Source organism: Chinchilla lanigera, unplaced genomic scaffold (genome assembly GCF_000276665.1).
Source record: "Chinchilla lanigera isolate Chin_1 unplaced genomic scaffold, ChiLan1.0 scaffold00099, whole genome shotgun sequence".
NCBI lineage: Eukaryota > Metazoa > Chordata > Mammalia > Rodentia > Chinchillidae > Chinchilla > Chinchilla lanigera.
This window is the reverse complement of record NW_004955500.1, coordinates 3,851,846-3,868,805: the sequence shown is the minus strand read 5'-3', so window position 1 is coordinate 3,868,805 and position 16,960 is coordinate 3,851,846. Positions and strand designations below refer to the sequence as shown.

The window sequence follows — 16,960 nt, the reverse complement described above, 5'->3', positions numbered from 1 at the left end:
TTAGAATTAAGCAATTCATTCAACACAAATCTTTTGCAAGTGTCTTATGTGAAGCAGTCATTCATTATCATTTTGTCTCATTAGAGAAATGCAAATTATTACGGGAAAAAGCTCACTTATCTGGGAAGGAATTCATTCGAAGGGACAAATCAATCACCTGATTAACAATTTTTTAAACTGTAACCAATAGGAAAGGTTTTTTTGGCAGCTCTATTAAGTTTAAGGTCAGGTATACAGGAAGATTAAAGTATAATTGCTAGCTTTCCCGTCAGAGAAATCCAAGTCACATGTCAGAGTGATATTTGCTAAAAGTGTTACAGTTAGCTAGCAATTGGTTGCTTGAAATGAAACACAATTGTTAGTATTCCTTTTATAATGTATTCTCTCCTTATTCGTTATCTTTCAAAATAAAATGAAGAACCAACTTTAATATATAGTAAGATTATAATGTGCATCAGCACATCTAGAAAAAAAATTTATGGTGGCACATGGAAGCTTGGGCATGGTTAATAACAGCAAAATACTTTAGCTAGAAATATGTAAGGATTGTAAAAAGTAAAACAAATCTAACTTTAATTTAGTGACCCATGGATGATATTTGAGAGCACTTGTAAAAATACGTAATGATGGTATGAAGAAACATGAAACAACATGGTCAAAACAGCAGGCGCTGGAGTAAGCGTTAGTTTCACTGTTATTATGAATAGGGACACAGTCTTAGGAGACAGTGATAAGAATGGAATGTAAGACGCAGGTGTAACTTAAACGAATCTGCTGTTGCAGAGAGAGATTTGTGTTAGTTGACAGAGAAACACCTAGTTTATTTGGGCCAATAACTATAGTATTGTGCAGCAAACACAGCACTGTGTGTTGCATAGACAGGTAGGAAATTGGGGTTGCCTTTAATGAATAGGAAGTGTTGCTGAAGAAGCATCTCTTATTCATTGGCATGATATAAAAATAGAGCTCTAGGATTTCAATAATACATAAGAAGATATTCATTTGTGCTTTAAATTCAAACCCAGCTTTGATTCCATTTTAAAATAATTTTACTTCAATATGAAGAATGTGCTTCTAAAATAGGTTTTTTAAAATTGATAACTCCCTAAATAGAAATATGACAGTGAAGCTATGGGCCTGAAATTGCAGGAATGTATGTTTATGCATATTGAGTTGTTATGAGGTCATACTTTCTAGTTGACATTAAGCATTGATTAAAACTGTCAAATTGATTAAAATTGCCAAATTTATCCATGAGGTTTAGCCAGTGATTTATATATAAACAAGTGATTGGGAATTAGAGTGGCTGCATGTCTTTCATGAAAGCACTGATGTAATGCTTAGATTAATCTAATTACTCTGGATGGATAGCAATTTGGATATTGATATGACTGAAATTCTTGTTTTCTGGCAAAATAAATACGTATTTGTTAAATTAGTTTTTAATATTTAAATATAAAAGTCCGCCTTCTAGGAAAGAATGCTATTTAACTTGATGAATTTTCAACTCCATTGTGACAAGGCAATCATTCAAAGAAGTCTGTCTGTTCTTTCCTTTCAAGCAAGTTGGATTCAGCCAAGACAACTCCCAACCCAGGAGGAATAAGCACAGACCAAAAGTGCAGAAGTAGAGACAAATGGGATCCCCGTGGCCAAAGAGGTTAGGGAAACCACTGTGGAGGAACTGGAACGCAACGTGGGCCTTGAAATGTGAATTCCACTTAGACTGCCAGAGAAGCGTAAACAAGGGAAAGAGGGAAATGTTTCAGAGTTTCTCCACAACAGGTAGCATTTGTTCAGGAGTGTTAGGAGATTAAACTGCAAAGACGGGGACCAGAGATTGTGGAGGAAGCTTGGATAATGATGAGGGATTCACCTCTCAATTTGCCAGCCCATAACTTGTAAGCGTCATTTGAGAAACTTCTTCTCTTCAGCAAATTTTCTTGGCTATGGAAAAAGGACAACTATTTATCTGTTCCTCACAGGTCACAAGTTATTGAGTTTCCATGCAATGCGTAAAAGTGTATTGTAAAAACCAAAATGTTATAAATCGTGTCAGTTGCTATCCATGCAGTTTGGTTTCCTACTTGCCCACCCCCTATAGCCCTTCCTTCTGCTTGGTCATTTCACTGCACATGTCAGTACGGTATCACCTGATTTCCTACAGTGAGGTCTAAAGTTTAGGTGTTCACGCCAAGAGGCAAACCTTAACCATTCTCAGAGATGTGTTGACCCTACCTATTCTCTTTTTCTCAGCAAAGAACTTCTTTTTTATTTTAGTTTAGTAGTACATGTGTGTACCTGTGTAGCACATGTGTGTTTGCATCCCTTGTGAGAAGTTGGTACATGTACATAATACAATTTAATTCCTTTTTTACCCCCTTTCCCTTCCCTCCCTCCCTCCTCTCTCCTTCCTGCCCTCATTCCCTCCCCCTCGACCCACGCTTTGATGCTTTGATTCCCTCTCTTTCTTCGCATGTGTTCCAGCACGTTTATATTCCCTGTGCGGAGTTGGTGCCCTCACATAACACACCCCAGTTCCTTTCTCCACCCCTCGTCCCTTCTTCCTTGCCCTCCCCCCATCTCTTGATCTACTTCCCCCTTAAGAACGGTCTATCCCTGGTTCCTATCACCTATCCTTTATTTTGCACATAACTTCTTGTCCAGCAAAATAGAAACGAAAACCAACTGCCTGTCCCTTGCTCCCGTTTCATAAACCCATGCAGTTTACTCTAACCTCTCTTCTTTCTCCAGTTTTGGTGGAAGAGAACCATTTAGTACCATGAGTAAGGGGCCCGTCTGAGTGGGACATTGTGACCCTCACTGAACACATCTTCTAGTCCTCGGAGCAAACTGCTCCACTCATTTATCCCCCAAACTCCCCTTTCAACTCCTAGTTTTTTCAGTCCCACCATAATTTAAATGCTTAACTTCTTGTTCAAGCCCACAACCCTTCTAGCTTTTATATTATTTCTCCTCTTTCCCTTTATAGCTAAATTTCTTGAAGCCATTGTATACCCTCAGTATTTTCGTTGCTTTGTATCAGACATACTCCTTCACCTATTTTGGTTCAGGTTTTCATCCCACATCTCCCCCAAGCGACTCCCACAAACGTCCCTAATAACTTGTGTGTTGTTAGAGCAGATGCCATTCAGTCTGTGTCTTGCTTGATCTCTAGCTAACAATTAACTGTGTTTCTCACCCCCTCCTTCATTTATTTTCTTTGTCTTGATGGTACTACACTGTATGGATCAAAGTTATGATTTGCAAATCACAAAATTTGGTTATCTGATAATTTCAGCAGAAAAGAAATATACTGAAGAATATTAGGTAGGTTGTAGTATACATTAGAGGATAGATGTAGATGACATTCAGCCAAGACAACACCTATCCCATCTGGATAAAAACCCTACTACTTTTGCCTCTTGGCGTAAACACCTAAACCCACATAATACTGTTTCCTGTTCCCTGATGACATCCAGGACTGGACTCCAGAAACTGCTATTACCTCCCTAAATGCTGAATACGCTCTCCACTATCCTCGCTAGATTTCACAGCCTCGGATAGTCGTGAAGTTCTCTTCTGAGTTAAAGTTTTACATGTGGTTAGCAGTCCTAGGTCATAGAACTAGATACCAGCTTCTAAGGAGACTAAGTATTTGAGTTGTGACTTTTACCATGGGGACACAGGGATTTCCTAAAGATAGAAAGTGTAACCATTATTGTGACATTCATCTTCCTCCACCAGTCTTCTACTTTTTTTTTTTTTGTACTGGGAGTTGAACTCATGACCTCAGGCTTGCCAGGCAAGTGCTTATGCCAGTGAGCTATGTTCCCAGCCCAGTCTTCTGCTTTTGCTGCTGCCTATTTGAATCATCTTGCTCAGTTTCTTTTTTGTTCTTCACATTAAAAATTAGGTTCCCCAGGGATCCATTTCAATTTTTTCCTCATCACTCTGTATTTACTCCTTGACTGATGTCTTATAACACCCTGGCTTTAGTTACCTTTCCTTATTATGGCTCCCATACTTTGATCTGCAGCCCAGCTGTCACACCTGGGTGAGCTCTAGGCCCACATATCTCACTGTCTTGTGAACACTTCTACTTCATTATCTCACAAACGCCTCGAGCGCAACGTGCCAAAGACCATGCTTCTCTAGTTTCTGCCGGTAGAGACCGACCTTCCTGTTCAGGTGCGAAAGGAGGAGGCCATCTTTGAGAGCTCTCTGTCTTTAATCAGCAAGCGCCTAGTCAGTTCCAGATTATGAGCAATTTTAGATCCTGTGCTACACCCCTCAACACTGTGCTGCCACAGACCCAAGAACTGAAGCTACTAAGTGAGCTTCCTCCTGGTTTACAGTGTTACTCCTCTCTAATCCGGCCTCTGCCCTGCAGTTAAGATCTTGATTAACAGTTCATATAGTCTCACTCTCCTGCTAAAACCCTTTCAGAGGGAACACACACACACTGCTCTCCCTGTGCTCCCACAACCACAGACTATCTGGAAGCTTGCACAAGAAGTTGGTAACATTGGTGTCCCAGGCATTCGGAATCGGGGAGAGCTGAGTGGCTGAGAGTAAATATTCGTTTTCATTGGACCGTGTATTGGACATTTTAAATTCCATGCCATGTGGACACATCATATCTTAAAAATTGACTGACTAATAAGACTTTAGTGTTTTACCACTAACCACAGAACAACATCAGACCCTTAGGTAGTTTTCACAGCCTCTGTACAAAATAGCCCTTATTTACTTTACTAGTGACCTTGAATGCTTAACTACTCTCCAATCCTACTAAATTCTCTGTTTCCGGCCTTTCCACATAGTTCCCCTGTTTGAGATGGCACGTTGCTTACCAACCTCTATTCCATTTATTACTATTTGTCTCTCTTGTCAGAAACAGAGTCGGATATTGCAAGGTCAGATAGTGTGTTTGTATTACTGGACACTATGACCTGAGTGCCTTGGATGCCGTAAGAATTCAGAATTACGACATAAATACGGAGTACACTGATCTGTTTGCCACTTCTGTGTATTTTGAGTTCTCTCATCTTCCCCATTGCTATTACTTTAAGATTCATCCTCATCCCTGTCTTCAATTTTCCTCCATTAATTCAAGAACCCCAAAGTCAAGAATAACAAATTTTATTAAGATTAACCAGCATATTGATGTAGTGCAGAGCTTTGGCTCTTCTTATAGAATGTATACATGCAGTTTACAATAGCAAGTATAAAGAATGAATGAAGCAAATTTGTGACCATTATTTTGAGATATCAGAGAAAACGTGATTTGTTGCATTTATGTTTTAATCATATATTCTGGTGGATATCATTTTTAATACATAAAAATTAATCTTTGGTAAACAAACTCATTGATGCCATTGACTTTCAGACATGATTGCTGATATCCTTTTCACTGTTAGCTTATTTATAAATGACATTCTAATCTATTCTTTACTGATTTTTCACTGAGCTGCCTACTTAGACTTGCAAATTTTATAGTTTTAAAAATATTCTCATCTTTCCAAATGTTACTCTCAAATCTCTTTCCAGAATTAAGTTCCTCAGAACTTAGCCTATTTCTCGGTTTGTGAATTAAGTTATTGATCTCTTTGCCAATGCACAGCTGGTGAGCTACAACTTAGCAATAGCCCATGTAGATCTGCACCGTTCTTCAATATGTGGAATCCTGGCAGTTGAGCTGTATGACTTCAGTGTTCCACTGCCTGAGCCAGAAGGCATTAGGGTTCATTAACATGCTAGTATAATCCCTGTACAGGATAAAATCAGGAAAAATGCTATAACCTTAGAAACACACAGTGTTTTAAAAATAGCATGGACATCAAGCTATAATAAGGGAGAGGTAGCTGATGGGTATGTCGGAAGAAGAGAGACCGGTGGGCGTCTTGTCTGAGTGCCTGCTGGCTCTGAGCTTAGCCTCAAGGCGAGTCCATAGGACAAAAGGAACACTAATTTTGGACCCAGGTCTAGAAATGTTCCTTTTATGAGTGGTGCCCATTACTGCCTAAGCCTATGATAAAGGAATCTTCCAAAAATGCAGATGTGATCCTATTAATCCCCCTCTTAAAACCTTTTTCATTTTACAAAGGATAAAGTCTGAATTCTTTAATGTGATTCACACATGCTTTGTGATCTGATCCCTGCCACCTCTTTAATTTGTCTCTGTCTTCTCAGTGCTCTGTCTCTTCCGTTGTAAATTATTGAGATTAGGCTAGATCATTTCTAAAGTTCCTCTCAGATCTAAAAATCTATGATTCTGAATAATGGCAGAGTTGGCCTCAGCTTTCACATAGGTTAAAAGAGAATTTATAAATTTCTGTTTTTAAAATAGACCAGCTTGAAGTCCCCTGGGGCAGAAGAAGTTGTGCAAGTATAAGAAATAGACTTTATTTCTTCTTTTTTAAGTTGATAGAATATGCTGTATCTTTTACAAAATCCTGAAGAATCAGAAACCACAGCAACAATGTAGATTGTGTTCTCTCTGTTAGATTTTCAAAGTTTGAAGGTTGGTACTCACATTAAAATTACCTTTTGATGTTGAGTTAAGGTCCAGAGAGATGAAGTAACTGTCTGGTTTGTAATAGACCAAGGACAGAATCCAGGTTTCTTTATTTCCAACTCAGTGTTCTTCTGTATCAAAACCTTTCACCAGGATGCCTTATGTTTGCTGCTTGTATGAAAATCCCCTGCCCAGGTCAATGTGCAGGCACTAGCTCCCATGAAGACACTGGGATCACTGCCAAGGGAGCCTCACATCAGGACAGTGTGAATGACGATACTTTGCCTTTTGCTCTTTCAGCAAGAAAGCTATGAAAAGATTTATCTATTCATTTAACAGGTATTTAGCAATAGCCAGTCATTTTTCTGGACCATCTCTATCCCCTTACCACATAATAGGATGTTTTTAGATACTGATAAGGTAGGGAGAGACTGCGCCTGGGTGATTACATTTAGTAACCACCTATAACTCAGATTTTATTGATTGATAAATGGTCTTCTCACAATGATTGTACCTCACTTACGAATTCTTCAATTATACCATTTTACCAACTGCTGTGAGATGTACTCGTCCATTCCTCCTCCCCTGTCCCCTCCTTCCAATGCTTTAATGTCTTCATATCACTGTAAATAATACGCCCTCCTTATATCTGCTGGATCTTTAAGTGCATCCACATTTTATCTCCTTTCACATAACTGTATTCCCATTATTTTCCTGTACAAACTCTAATCTAATCAAATGTTATTCTGATATTAATTTTATTCTTTTGTAGCCTCCACTGTCTACCCTAGACTGGAATCTCTATAATATCTAGCTTGTGTTTGCTTATCATAGACAGGAAAATTTCTTTTATGGCAGTTCCTCCATAATTGTGCAAGTCTTCAATTCTAAGCCTACCTTGATTCTGATCTACCTTGGGCCTCAGGTAGATTTTGAAGAAAATGTAGGCATAAGTATTCCTTGGTTGTCTTCACTCTTAGTCATCAATCTTCCTCTGAATACCAACCCTCCCAGGATTTATTGATTGATTTTTTAAAATTTTTGGCATTTGACACATAGGACCTTGTCTTATTATTCATGTAAATAAGTTCTGGCTTTATGTATCTTATTAGCTTCTCTAGTTGGAAGAGTTACTCGTATTGTTAAGTGTACATTCCCAGGTTTGTATTTCACATTAAGAGTACAGATATAAGAAACAAATATAAAGAAGACACTTTCTTTGCAGTGATAGGAAGACATTAAAGGATTTGGAAGGAAAGGCCAGGGAGGTGACACTGACACATTTCACAGGAGTTGGTAAAAAGGTACAACTGAGGAGTTGATAAGAGATGCTCAATCAAGATGAGAATACATTTTATGAATTAATACACAGTTTGGGTGCTTACTTTATTTTTTTATTTTTTGTCTTTTTGAGACAGGGTCTCACCATGCAGTTCAGGCTGGCCTTGAGCTCACGTTGTAGCCCAGGCTGGGTTTGAACTCACAACAATCCTCCTGCCTCAGCCTCTGGAGTGCTGGCATTACAGGCTTGGGCCACCATGCCCGGCTTAGGTGCTAAGTGTAGAACAATCAATTATTGTGTTTTAAAAAGGAGTCCGTTGCTTCCTATGCAATGCACATTGTACATGTTCCTGTTATAGTATGCACCACTTCATAAATTTACATTTATGTGTTATTTTCTCTAGTCAGAATTTGTCTTTGTTACCTAATGCAATACTTGGAAAATATTGCATGCCCATTATATACTTATTAGATAAATGAATGAATATTTTTAAAAACAACTGGATATCTCAGAGCTTGTAATTTGCTGATATACCTTGCAAATTTTTAGGACAGGAAGTGGAGGAACTATAGTAAGTACTGGTCCTGAAACTAATTTGATCATACAGGACTTTGCTTTCAAGGAACTGTGAACTTGTTGTAGAGCTACTTGTCTCTAAAGTGTACATTGTGAAGTGCTGTCTTAAAAAATAGAAAGCACCTAACTGAATGAGATTGCCATGTTGTGATCATCTTTTTTCAGGGGGGACTATACCCCCTTTTGGGTAAGGATCTGTTTTCTGTCTCTTTTTTTTGTTCTGAATTTTGGAAGAAATATTAAGGACCACATGGTCTAGCAATGACTTGAATCATGGAGTCTATACCATGGTCAGCTCACTTTTAAATATTTCCATTTGGCAGCCCATCCCAGATTTCTGTAATTCCTTTGGTTAGTAGAAAGTTTTTGTTTTGTTAAGGCAAAATCTGTTCATGATGCTATGCATCCGTGGTTGTAGCTCTGCATTTTTCAGCCATCAGTATAGGACTGAAACTCCAACAAAGTGCTCTTTTCATAGAAGACACTCAGTAAGTGTGTAGAGAATTCAACTGAGATAGGAGCATTGGACTCGTTGAAGTTTTCAAATTGGGACTTAGAATTAAAATACACTCTGGACTAAATTTGCACATGATTTCCCACCAGATTACATTTTAGTCGTGCCATTTTCGTGCCTGTATCTGTACATGGAAATGGAAATGGCATTTATGTAACTTCATAATTTTAGTACATAAATGCAGCTCTTGGGGGACGTCTTCCTCTGAAGATAAAGGCATGAGATGAGAAATCAGATAAGGCAAGGACAGTGTTGTGTTGACTTTTTATTTATTTATTTTGTATTTTTCTTCCTTCTCCCTCACAGCCCTGTTGTGATAGGCCTGCCTCTTCGAATTTCTCGGTTGTAAATCCAGTATGTCTATGAGACCCAAACCATTAAGGTTCCTGAAAGATTTCCTATTAAATAGGCTCATTGCCTTTGGTTTATGATCCCACTTTAAGTTCCTTTCTGACCATGAAACAGCTTAAAGGGGCAGCATCTGTGGAAGAAAACTGAACAAGCCAGTATTTCCCATCCCTGCTTGATGTAGTGTAGGAGGCCAGTTTTTAGCCTTGCACAAATTATCCCTATTTATGTTCATCAACTAAGTTAAACACCAACTCATGAATATAAATAGGCTCCTATTGACAAAAACAGTCCTAATTTTTTTCCTACTTCCTCCCATAGGACTTCAGTGTCATCAAAGTTCCTAACTTCCAAGTTCCTTGGGAGGCACCTTGGTTATTTCACATGCACTTGGGAGTTTCCTTTGTCAGGTTTGCTAGGTAGTCCCGCCGGAGTAGGCTTCTCCTACAGGATATTGTTGTGCCTTTGGAAAGGGCTACAATTAATGCTTGATCTAGCTGGGACACAGTCTTCTCTGACCAGCAAAGCCGCCTTCCTATCCCTACAAGTAGTTCTAGTCTGTTGCTGAGGACTTCTCTTGCTCGTAAAAATTTAAAGGTGTGCTCAGAACAATTCCTCTTCTGATAAACAAGTCATTTTCACTGAGTTATGTTCCCCACCCTTGGCACTTTCATTTCCAAAATTAAATTCTACCTTTGCGCATATGGGCTTCTTGATGGCCACCTTGCTAGTTTTCATGCTTAAACTCAGGGACTCCTGCATTGCTTCTCTGTAATGCTCATCTCCCTGAAGCCCCTGAAAGGGGCTGATTCAGCTAACTATGTGAATCCCACATGATTCTCATTACGATCCTAGCAAATGAATTTTTATATTTCCACAAAGTGCTCCTAGTTTGACTTTTAGGCTGTAATTAAATGTTATTCTTTCCTTGTAGAGTAGTGCAGACATTCATCAGGAGCATGGTATCATGAGAAGAGTATTATTCTAGAAATCAGAAAATCTGAGGGCCACTTTTAAATCTTCATAAACTATCCATAAGCATTTATTCATTCATTCTGTAAGAGTGATTGGCCTCATAATGTCCCAGACAATGTACATGGTATTCTGGATACAGAAATGAACGAAGTACTTGGTGGCTCATAACCCTGTTTATACATTAGCTCAAAAGTCATCCAGCTCGCGCCTGTGAGCCAGCTGCGGCTCACCACCCATTTCTGCAGACTACGTTCTACCAGAGCGGTGCTAAGCTCACGCTTTAAGGTATTGTGGACATTGAAGCGCATTAGACTAGCCATGGAAAGTTTTAAAGTTTTATTACCTGAGTTCCATCAAAGACACTTAAATCACGAGTGGGAGTTTGGGAGTGGGCCCAAGTATCAGTGTCTTTTAAAAAGTATTTATTTCTTTATTTATCAGATGCATAACAATTATACATATGAATGGGATAAGTCAGGCCAAGCATATTGATTTCCATTAAGATCTATTACCTATTGACTTGTTTCTGTTTTGCTGTTGAATTTGAAACTCATTGTGTATTCTGGTTATCCCAGCCATCAGGTGAATGGTTTGGAAACACTTCCTTCCTTTCTGTGGTATACTGATTGTTGACTCTGCTGCGCAGAAGCTCTTTAGTTGGATCTGATCCCAATGGTTGGTTTTAGCTTTTTTCCTTTCCTGTGCTTATATGGCCCTCCTAGAAAATCACTTCCTGTATCAGTATCTTTAAGCATTTACTCTGTTTTCTTCTGGCAGCTTTGTAATACATTTAAGTTTTTAATCCATTTTAAGTTGACTTTTATAACTGGTAAGAATGGAGAACTAGTTTTATTTTTCTACATATGGACAGCCAATTCTTACAGCATCTTTTATTAAAAAGATTATCTTCTTTCCTTAGCACTTTTGTTGAAAATGCTTTGGTTGTATGTGCATGCGTTTATTTCTAGGCACCCTATCCTGTTCCTTTGGTCTGTGTGTCTGCTTTTATTTATATCAACACTATCCTGTTTGGATTAGTATGGTTTGTAGTTTGTTTTGAAATCAGATTGTATAATGCCTCTTGCATTGTTCTTTTTGTGCAAGGTGATTTTGAAGACTCAGAGATTTTTGTGATTTTTAAAATAAATTTTAGAAGTTTTTTTCTAGTTAAGAACCACTTCAGATTAATATTATAGACAGCCAAAGTTAGGAAACATTAATAAGGAGGCTGGAAATGTAGCTCAGTGTTAGAGAGCACTTTCTACTATGTTTGAGTCCCTGAGAGAGACAGACAGACAGACAAAGTTATTTTTCACCCTTGCAGAATATTCTGTAGTTTATTGAGGAGAAAGAAGGTACAAAAATTAATAAAATATAGTTAATTCACCAATAATGGAAGCACTTCCACTGTCCCAAGTGAACACTACATGGAGAAACACAGCTAGATAGGAAGTTTGCACAGGACAGGGTTTAAACCAGATTTTGAAAGATAAATCTTCTGGTGGACAAGGTCCAGGGAGTAATGTCGGGAGAGGAGTAGGAGGTGTGAGAGAAGTGGGAACAGCATAAGCAAAGGTGCGTAGGTTTGAAAGACCATGGCCCATTCCAAGAAGGAGTGGAAGCTTGGGGTGGCAGAACATAGAGTGGGAAGGAGAGAAAAAGGCCATAGGATGTGCAGACGCTAAACCAAGAAGAGCACCGTACACTAAGGTAAAGTTTACAATTTTTACATTGACTGAATGAATGGAAAAGCGAGTCTCTGTAGGCCTCAGTTTATCCATTTATAAAATAAGTAGCATGGATGACTACTCAGAGCTCTACAGTTCTACGATATAGGTTCCTAGGATGGTTTCTGCTACATTTTTGAGGTTCTCGACTGGGCATATAGTTAAGGTTATATGAATGACATGGCCCCGTAGTGACCGGCCACCTAGGAGTCAGTTGATCAATTTTGGTGATGGTATAAATGAGGTCGGTGCTACTTTATGAAATCATCACAAGGATTCAATGAAGTAGACGTTTGGAGGAGAAATACATTATCTGCTCAACACATTAAGACTCTTAATAAAGAATATTGAATAATGATAAAATATCTTTAAAGTGCTTTATGTTCCATGCAGAGAGGTGCTATAAAATGGGGACAGTTTTATTGTCACAATTCACATTCTTCACAATTAGTACGCATGCCTGTTATGGTTCAACGTCAGGAAGTTTTTATGATTAAAACTTGATGTGTCAATTGCTGTGTAAGATCTTCAATATGCTATCTTTACTACTTTAGAAATTTTCATCTGTATCAGTTCCTTATAATTTCATCTTTGTTCAGAGACTTACTACGGTAGCTATATCTCTCCTTGTATTTATAATAAACTACATGTCATTGACCTTATACCTTTAAGTGAAATCATTTATGTTCTGGCTATTTACCTCTTTCAGTATCTCCCCAGATACACCAATAACTAGTGAATTTAAAAGTATACAGAGTAAGTTCAGTGATTGAAGATTCAAAGATGGCAGCACCATCTGTACTTACTAATTCATGTTATTACAGTCAAATAGATGAATGCACCAAATATTTCAAAAGATATTTAGAATGATGTAAGTTTAACTAGACAGACCTTTGAAACTGTAAGAAAAGCTGTTGGAAAAAATTCATATGGTTTCTAATATTTCAACATCAAACATTCCTATTAAAGATATATTTTGAACATTTTTTAAAAATGCAATTTAATGAGCAACTCTTCTAGCCTCACTAAAGGAAATCACAGCTACACTGGAGAATACTCGCTACTCCTACTGACCTCTTTGCTCTCCTCTCTCTTCGCAGACATTGATGAGTGTGCCGAAGGGCGCCATTACTGTCGTGAGAACACCATGTGTGTGAACACGCCGGGCTCCTTCATGTGCATCTGCAAAACTGGATACATCAGAATTGATGACTATTCTTGCACAGGTAAGTGGTGGCAGTTTACCAAGTAAAATGTTTCTGTGCCTTAATTTTACTTTTAAAATGTTCTTTTAACTTTAATTTTCTAACACGTATGCCGTAAATACTCCATAACAATTACTGAAATTGGTTTAGTAGTTAATTTTGAACCCGTTGTACAGAAAAGAATACATGCTTATTGATATGTTTTACAGTCTTTGTTAGGAAGACAAAGAAAACTAAAAAGCCAATCCCATATTATCTTACATTCACACTTAAAAATTACTTATGCTCAAATCTTCTATGAATTACTGAAGCCAATCCGAGAAACAGCTTCTGAGCAGTACTTGTTTTTGGGGCAACAAGTTTCTAAGTAGAGTAGTAGTTGCATGGGTAATATATTTTTTCAGAAATACATTCTCAGATTTCTAGGAAATGAGACTACTACAGAGAATTGAACTTCTTCATGCCTTGGGAAAGTTCAATTGAGCATTTAATTTTATTTTATGAGATACCACTACCTTCAGGACCATCCAGAGTTCTGCTCAGCAATACCTCAAAAGTTAGTAATCTTTGAGGTTGGTCCTAGGAGAATACGGCCTATTCTCCTCATATTTTGTGGACTTCTATATTGAATATGAAAACAAATGCTGCTAGGTTGGTGACTATGGGGTTTGAGGAAATGTGAGTGTGAAGCAGATCATTCCTTTGGATTTCTGTTTTTGAAATAGAAAAGAGATAAAAATAACATTTTAAGCTACAGAATCATAAAACTGAGAACAAAGGTATTATACTTCTCACTCCTCCTTGTTGTGATTTTATAATCTCTATCAGATGGATGTGAATAGAGGTTTCTGTAGGATGGACCTCTATAACATTCCCTAGTAAAAATACAAATCTGTAATAAAGGGGCTGGGGATTTAGCTCAGCAGCAAAGCACCTGCCTGGCAAGCGCAAGGTTGTGAATTCAGTTCCCGGTACCGGAGAAAAACAAAAACAAACAAACAAACAAAAAAAAATCTGTAATAAAGATGTTACTTCATGTGCTTATGTTAGTATCCATATTGTATATTATTTGATGTTCTCTCTGTCACAGTGGAAGGAATAATTTCCTTTTAGGTTCAAATATAGTATTTATAAAAACAAAATAGTGTAAATAGAAATGAGTGAAAAGTGACTTTCCAATCTATGAGGAATAAGCAAAGATATCTTGCAAGTAGAACAGATATTAATATAGAGATGCCAATGAATTTAAAAGTTCCTATGTTTTAAATGCATCCTAAACATTTCCACAGTACGGGAACAATTCTGCGCCTTTTCTTTAGGCAAAATTTAGTCACGTTGAGTGGCAGAGTGTCTTAAAAGATGGTTTTCAACATACAGATGATATAAGATGCTGTATCATAATACATAAATGGAGACTAGAGTGCCCCAGCTTATTATGAGGTTGGTGTCTTTGTTACTTTTCTATTCCTAGGACAAAGCCCCAATACCCCCAATTTAAAAGAGGGGAGGTTGATTTTGGCTCACATTTTGGAAAGTTCCGGCCATGAATGGCAGGCGCAAATGCGGAAGCTGCGTGGTGCAAGCGCCCACTGGTGGCAAAGCTGCCCACATCATGGTGACCAGGAAGTGGAGAGAGAGTGGAGGAGACTGAGAGGGAGATAGACCCTTGCGTATCACACCCCCAGTGACCCACATCTTCTCCCGGCTCCACCTCTGAGCAGCTTATCAACTGCTAAGCTCATCCTTGGGCCAAGCCACTAATGAGCACAGTGCCCCTGTGATCCATCCACTCACCCCCCAGACACATGAGGCTTTTGAGGAACACCCCACATGTGAATCATAACAACTGACAATATTATTACGCCGGAGTTTCCGTTCAATTGTTAATGAGGATACCGAGGTGTAACTTAGTGATATTTGGTATCTGCCTTTCCTCTCATTGCAACTCCTTCCAAGTAAAATCCCACATATTGCTGTTTATTTTCAACCTCTGAGGGAGAATTTTCCTTAGGATTCCAAAGTATCTAATGATAGAAATGAAGTATCCCTTTGTAGGAATGGGAATGAAGAAGAAAGCTGAAATCATTTTATGAAAGGCTGTTCGGGCTATGTTTTTTGTGCCCCAGCCAAGAACTTCAGAATCTGGCAGATGATGAGGAATGTATTTCCTTAATGAGGCATAAGCATTTCCAACTAGCATTTATTATTTCTTTGCTCCTTCTTCAAGAAGAGAAAGTTTTCTTGCCCTTAAATTTCCTGCCATGACTAGGTCTACAAATTTGAGAATTTATGTCTGTATCCTAAAGTTAGGTTTTTAGTGAATATGGGCGGGTTTTATTGTATGTTGTAGTCTCAGATCAGATGAGCATTGTCAAAATCTTTCTCTATGTTAGGACAGTCCACCATCCCCAGGCCTTGCACTTTGATGTTAGCCTCTGTGCAAGAGGCTCAAAGCCATGACTTCTTTGATGGGAGTTTACCTCGTGGCTGAAGGCAGCTTACTTACTCCATTGAAGAGATCCCATAAGGCCAGAGGAAGGCTTTATTTCTCTGATAAAGATTGCATTTATTTTCTCTGAACTTTAACAACAGAACCCATGTATATTTGCAGTAGAAGACCACCCAGAATAAATGCCAGGGCACCACTGCAGAGCCAGTGTGTGAAGTATGTGACTGAGTTCTGGATTTTTCTTTGTGTGTGTGTAAACTGAGATTTCAAATATGTTTCTGCACCCCTGCCCCTCCCTCCTGTTGGAAAGCCCTTTCTTCCTGACACTCTCAAGGCCATCACTAGCAGACTCTCGAGGTTGTTTGTTGAAACTAAAATTTAATCACAGCTCATCTTTTAAAGAAAATTCCAAGAGCAATAGCCATTATTTATAGTCAAGAGCTTTAATCGATAAAAGAAGACTTTTATTTTTGCTTTTATAACCTTGTAGCTCTGGTGTTGAAATTACGTAATTAGATTCTGTAGTTGGGACTGTTGCACTCCTTTTGTTTCTGTTTCAGATAATTTTAATTAGATTTTCCCAACGCTTACAAAATTTGGGGGATAGAAGAATTCTTAAAGACAATCTAACCTTATCCCCTTTTATAAATGAGGCAACTGAGTCTCAGGGTTTTTCTAGGTCCTGTACAGTGAGTGGTGCCTTTTCTCACTCCCAGTGGTGGGTACACAATGTCCTTTGGCCCCAAAAGGAGCCCTTCCCACTAAGCCCCCTCCCCAAGAAAGTATTCCTGTCTCTGTTCTCCAATCAGAACCTCATTCCCATGTTAACCCGGGGATGTGATTCTCCATTGGTGAAACTAAAATTGGAGTCTGGTCAGGCCTCAGCAGAGACAGCAGAGGATTGCTTAAAACTGCTCAAATTATGCTACCTGGATGCCTGCTCAATATGCTTTCACTGACTCTTACTGCTTCTATTATCCCAGGGCCTTCTGATGCTTTGTTCTATGTCTCACTGTATGGGAGGTCCATAGAGTATCTGAGTACAAGGAATTCTTGTAGGTACTTGTTAAACAACAAGCGCCCTCTGTATTCCCCGGAGAGTTTCACGTCTGAAAGTACTTAACGTTTTATAGCTTTGAATATCGGTAGTGCTTATATTTTATGATGTGATTGTTGAAGTCACTTGATTTTGTCTCACATGATCAATATAACTGATTTTTTTAAAAGAGAGTAGCACATGAGAAACAAACAAAAATATAGAACAGTAGCAGCATACCAGTATCATGAACATAAATCAAAACAAGAACATTCAAAGTGATACAGGCTCTCAAGACAAAATAATACAAATCAATAGTGGTTGTTAC

The 16,960-nt window shown here is 38.4% G+C and overlaps 1 protein-coding gene across 1 annotated transcript in view; it reads left to right on the top strand.

Moving 5' to 3' along the window:
• Nell2 (neural EGFL like 2) overlaps positions 1-16,960 on the top strand; it is a gene marked incomplete at its 5' end in the record, with an annotated part of 379,873 nt that overhangs the window by 180,960 nt on the left and 181,953 nt on the right. Inside the window, 1 exon segment of the mRNA XM_005406591.2 lies at positions 13,043-13,168. Within this exon segment, the coding sequence (XP_005406648.1) occupies positions 13,043-13,168 (126 nt within the window).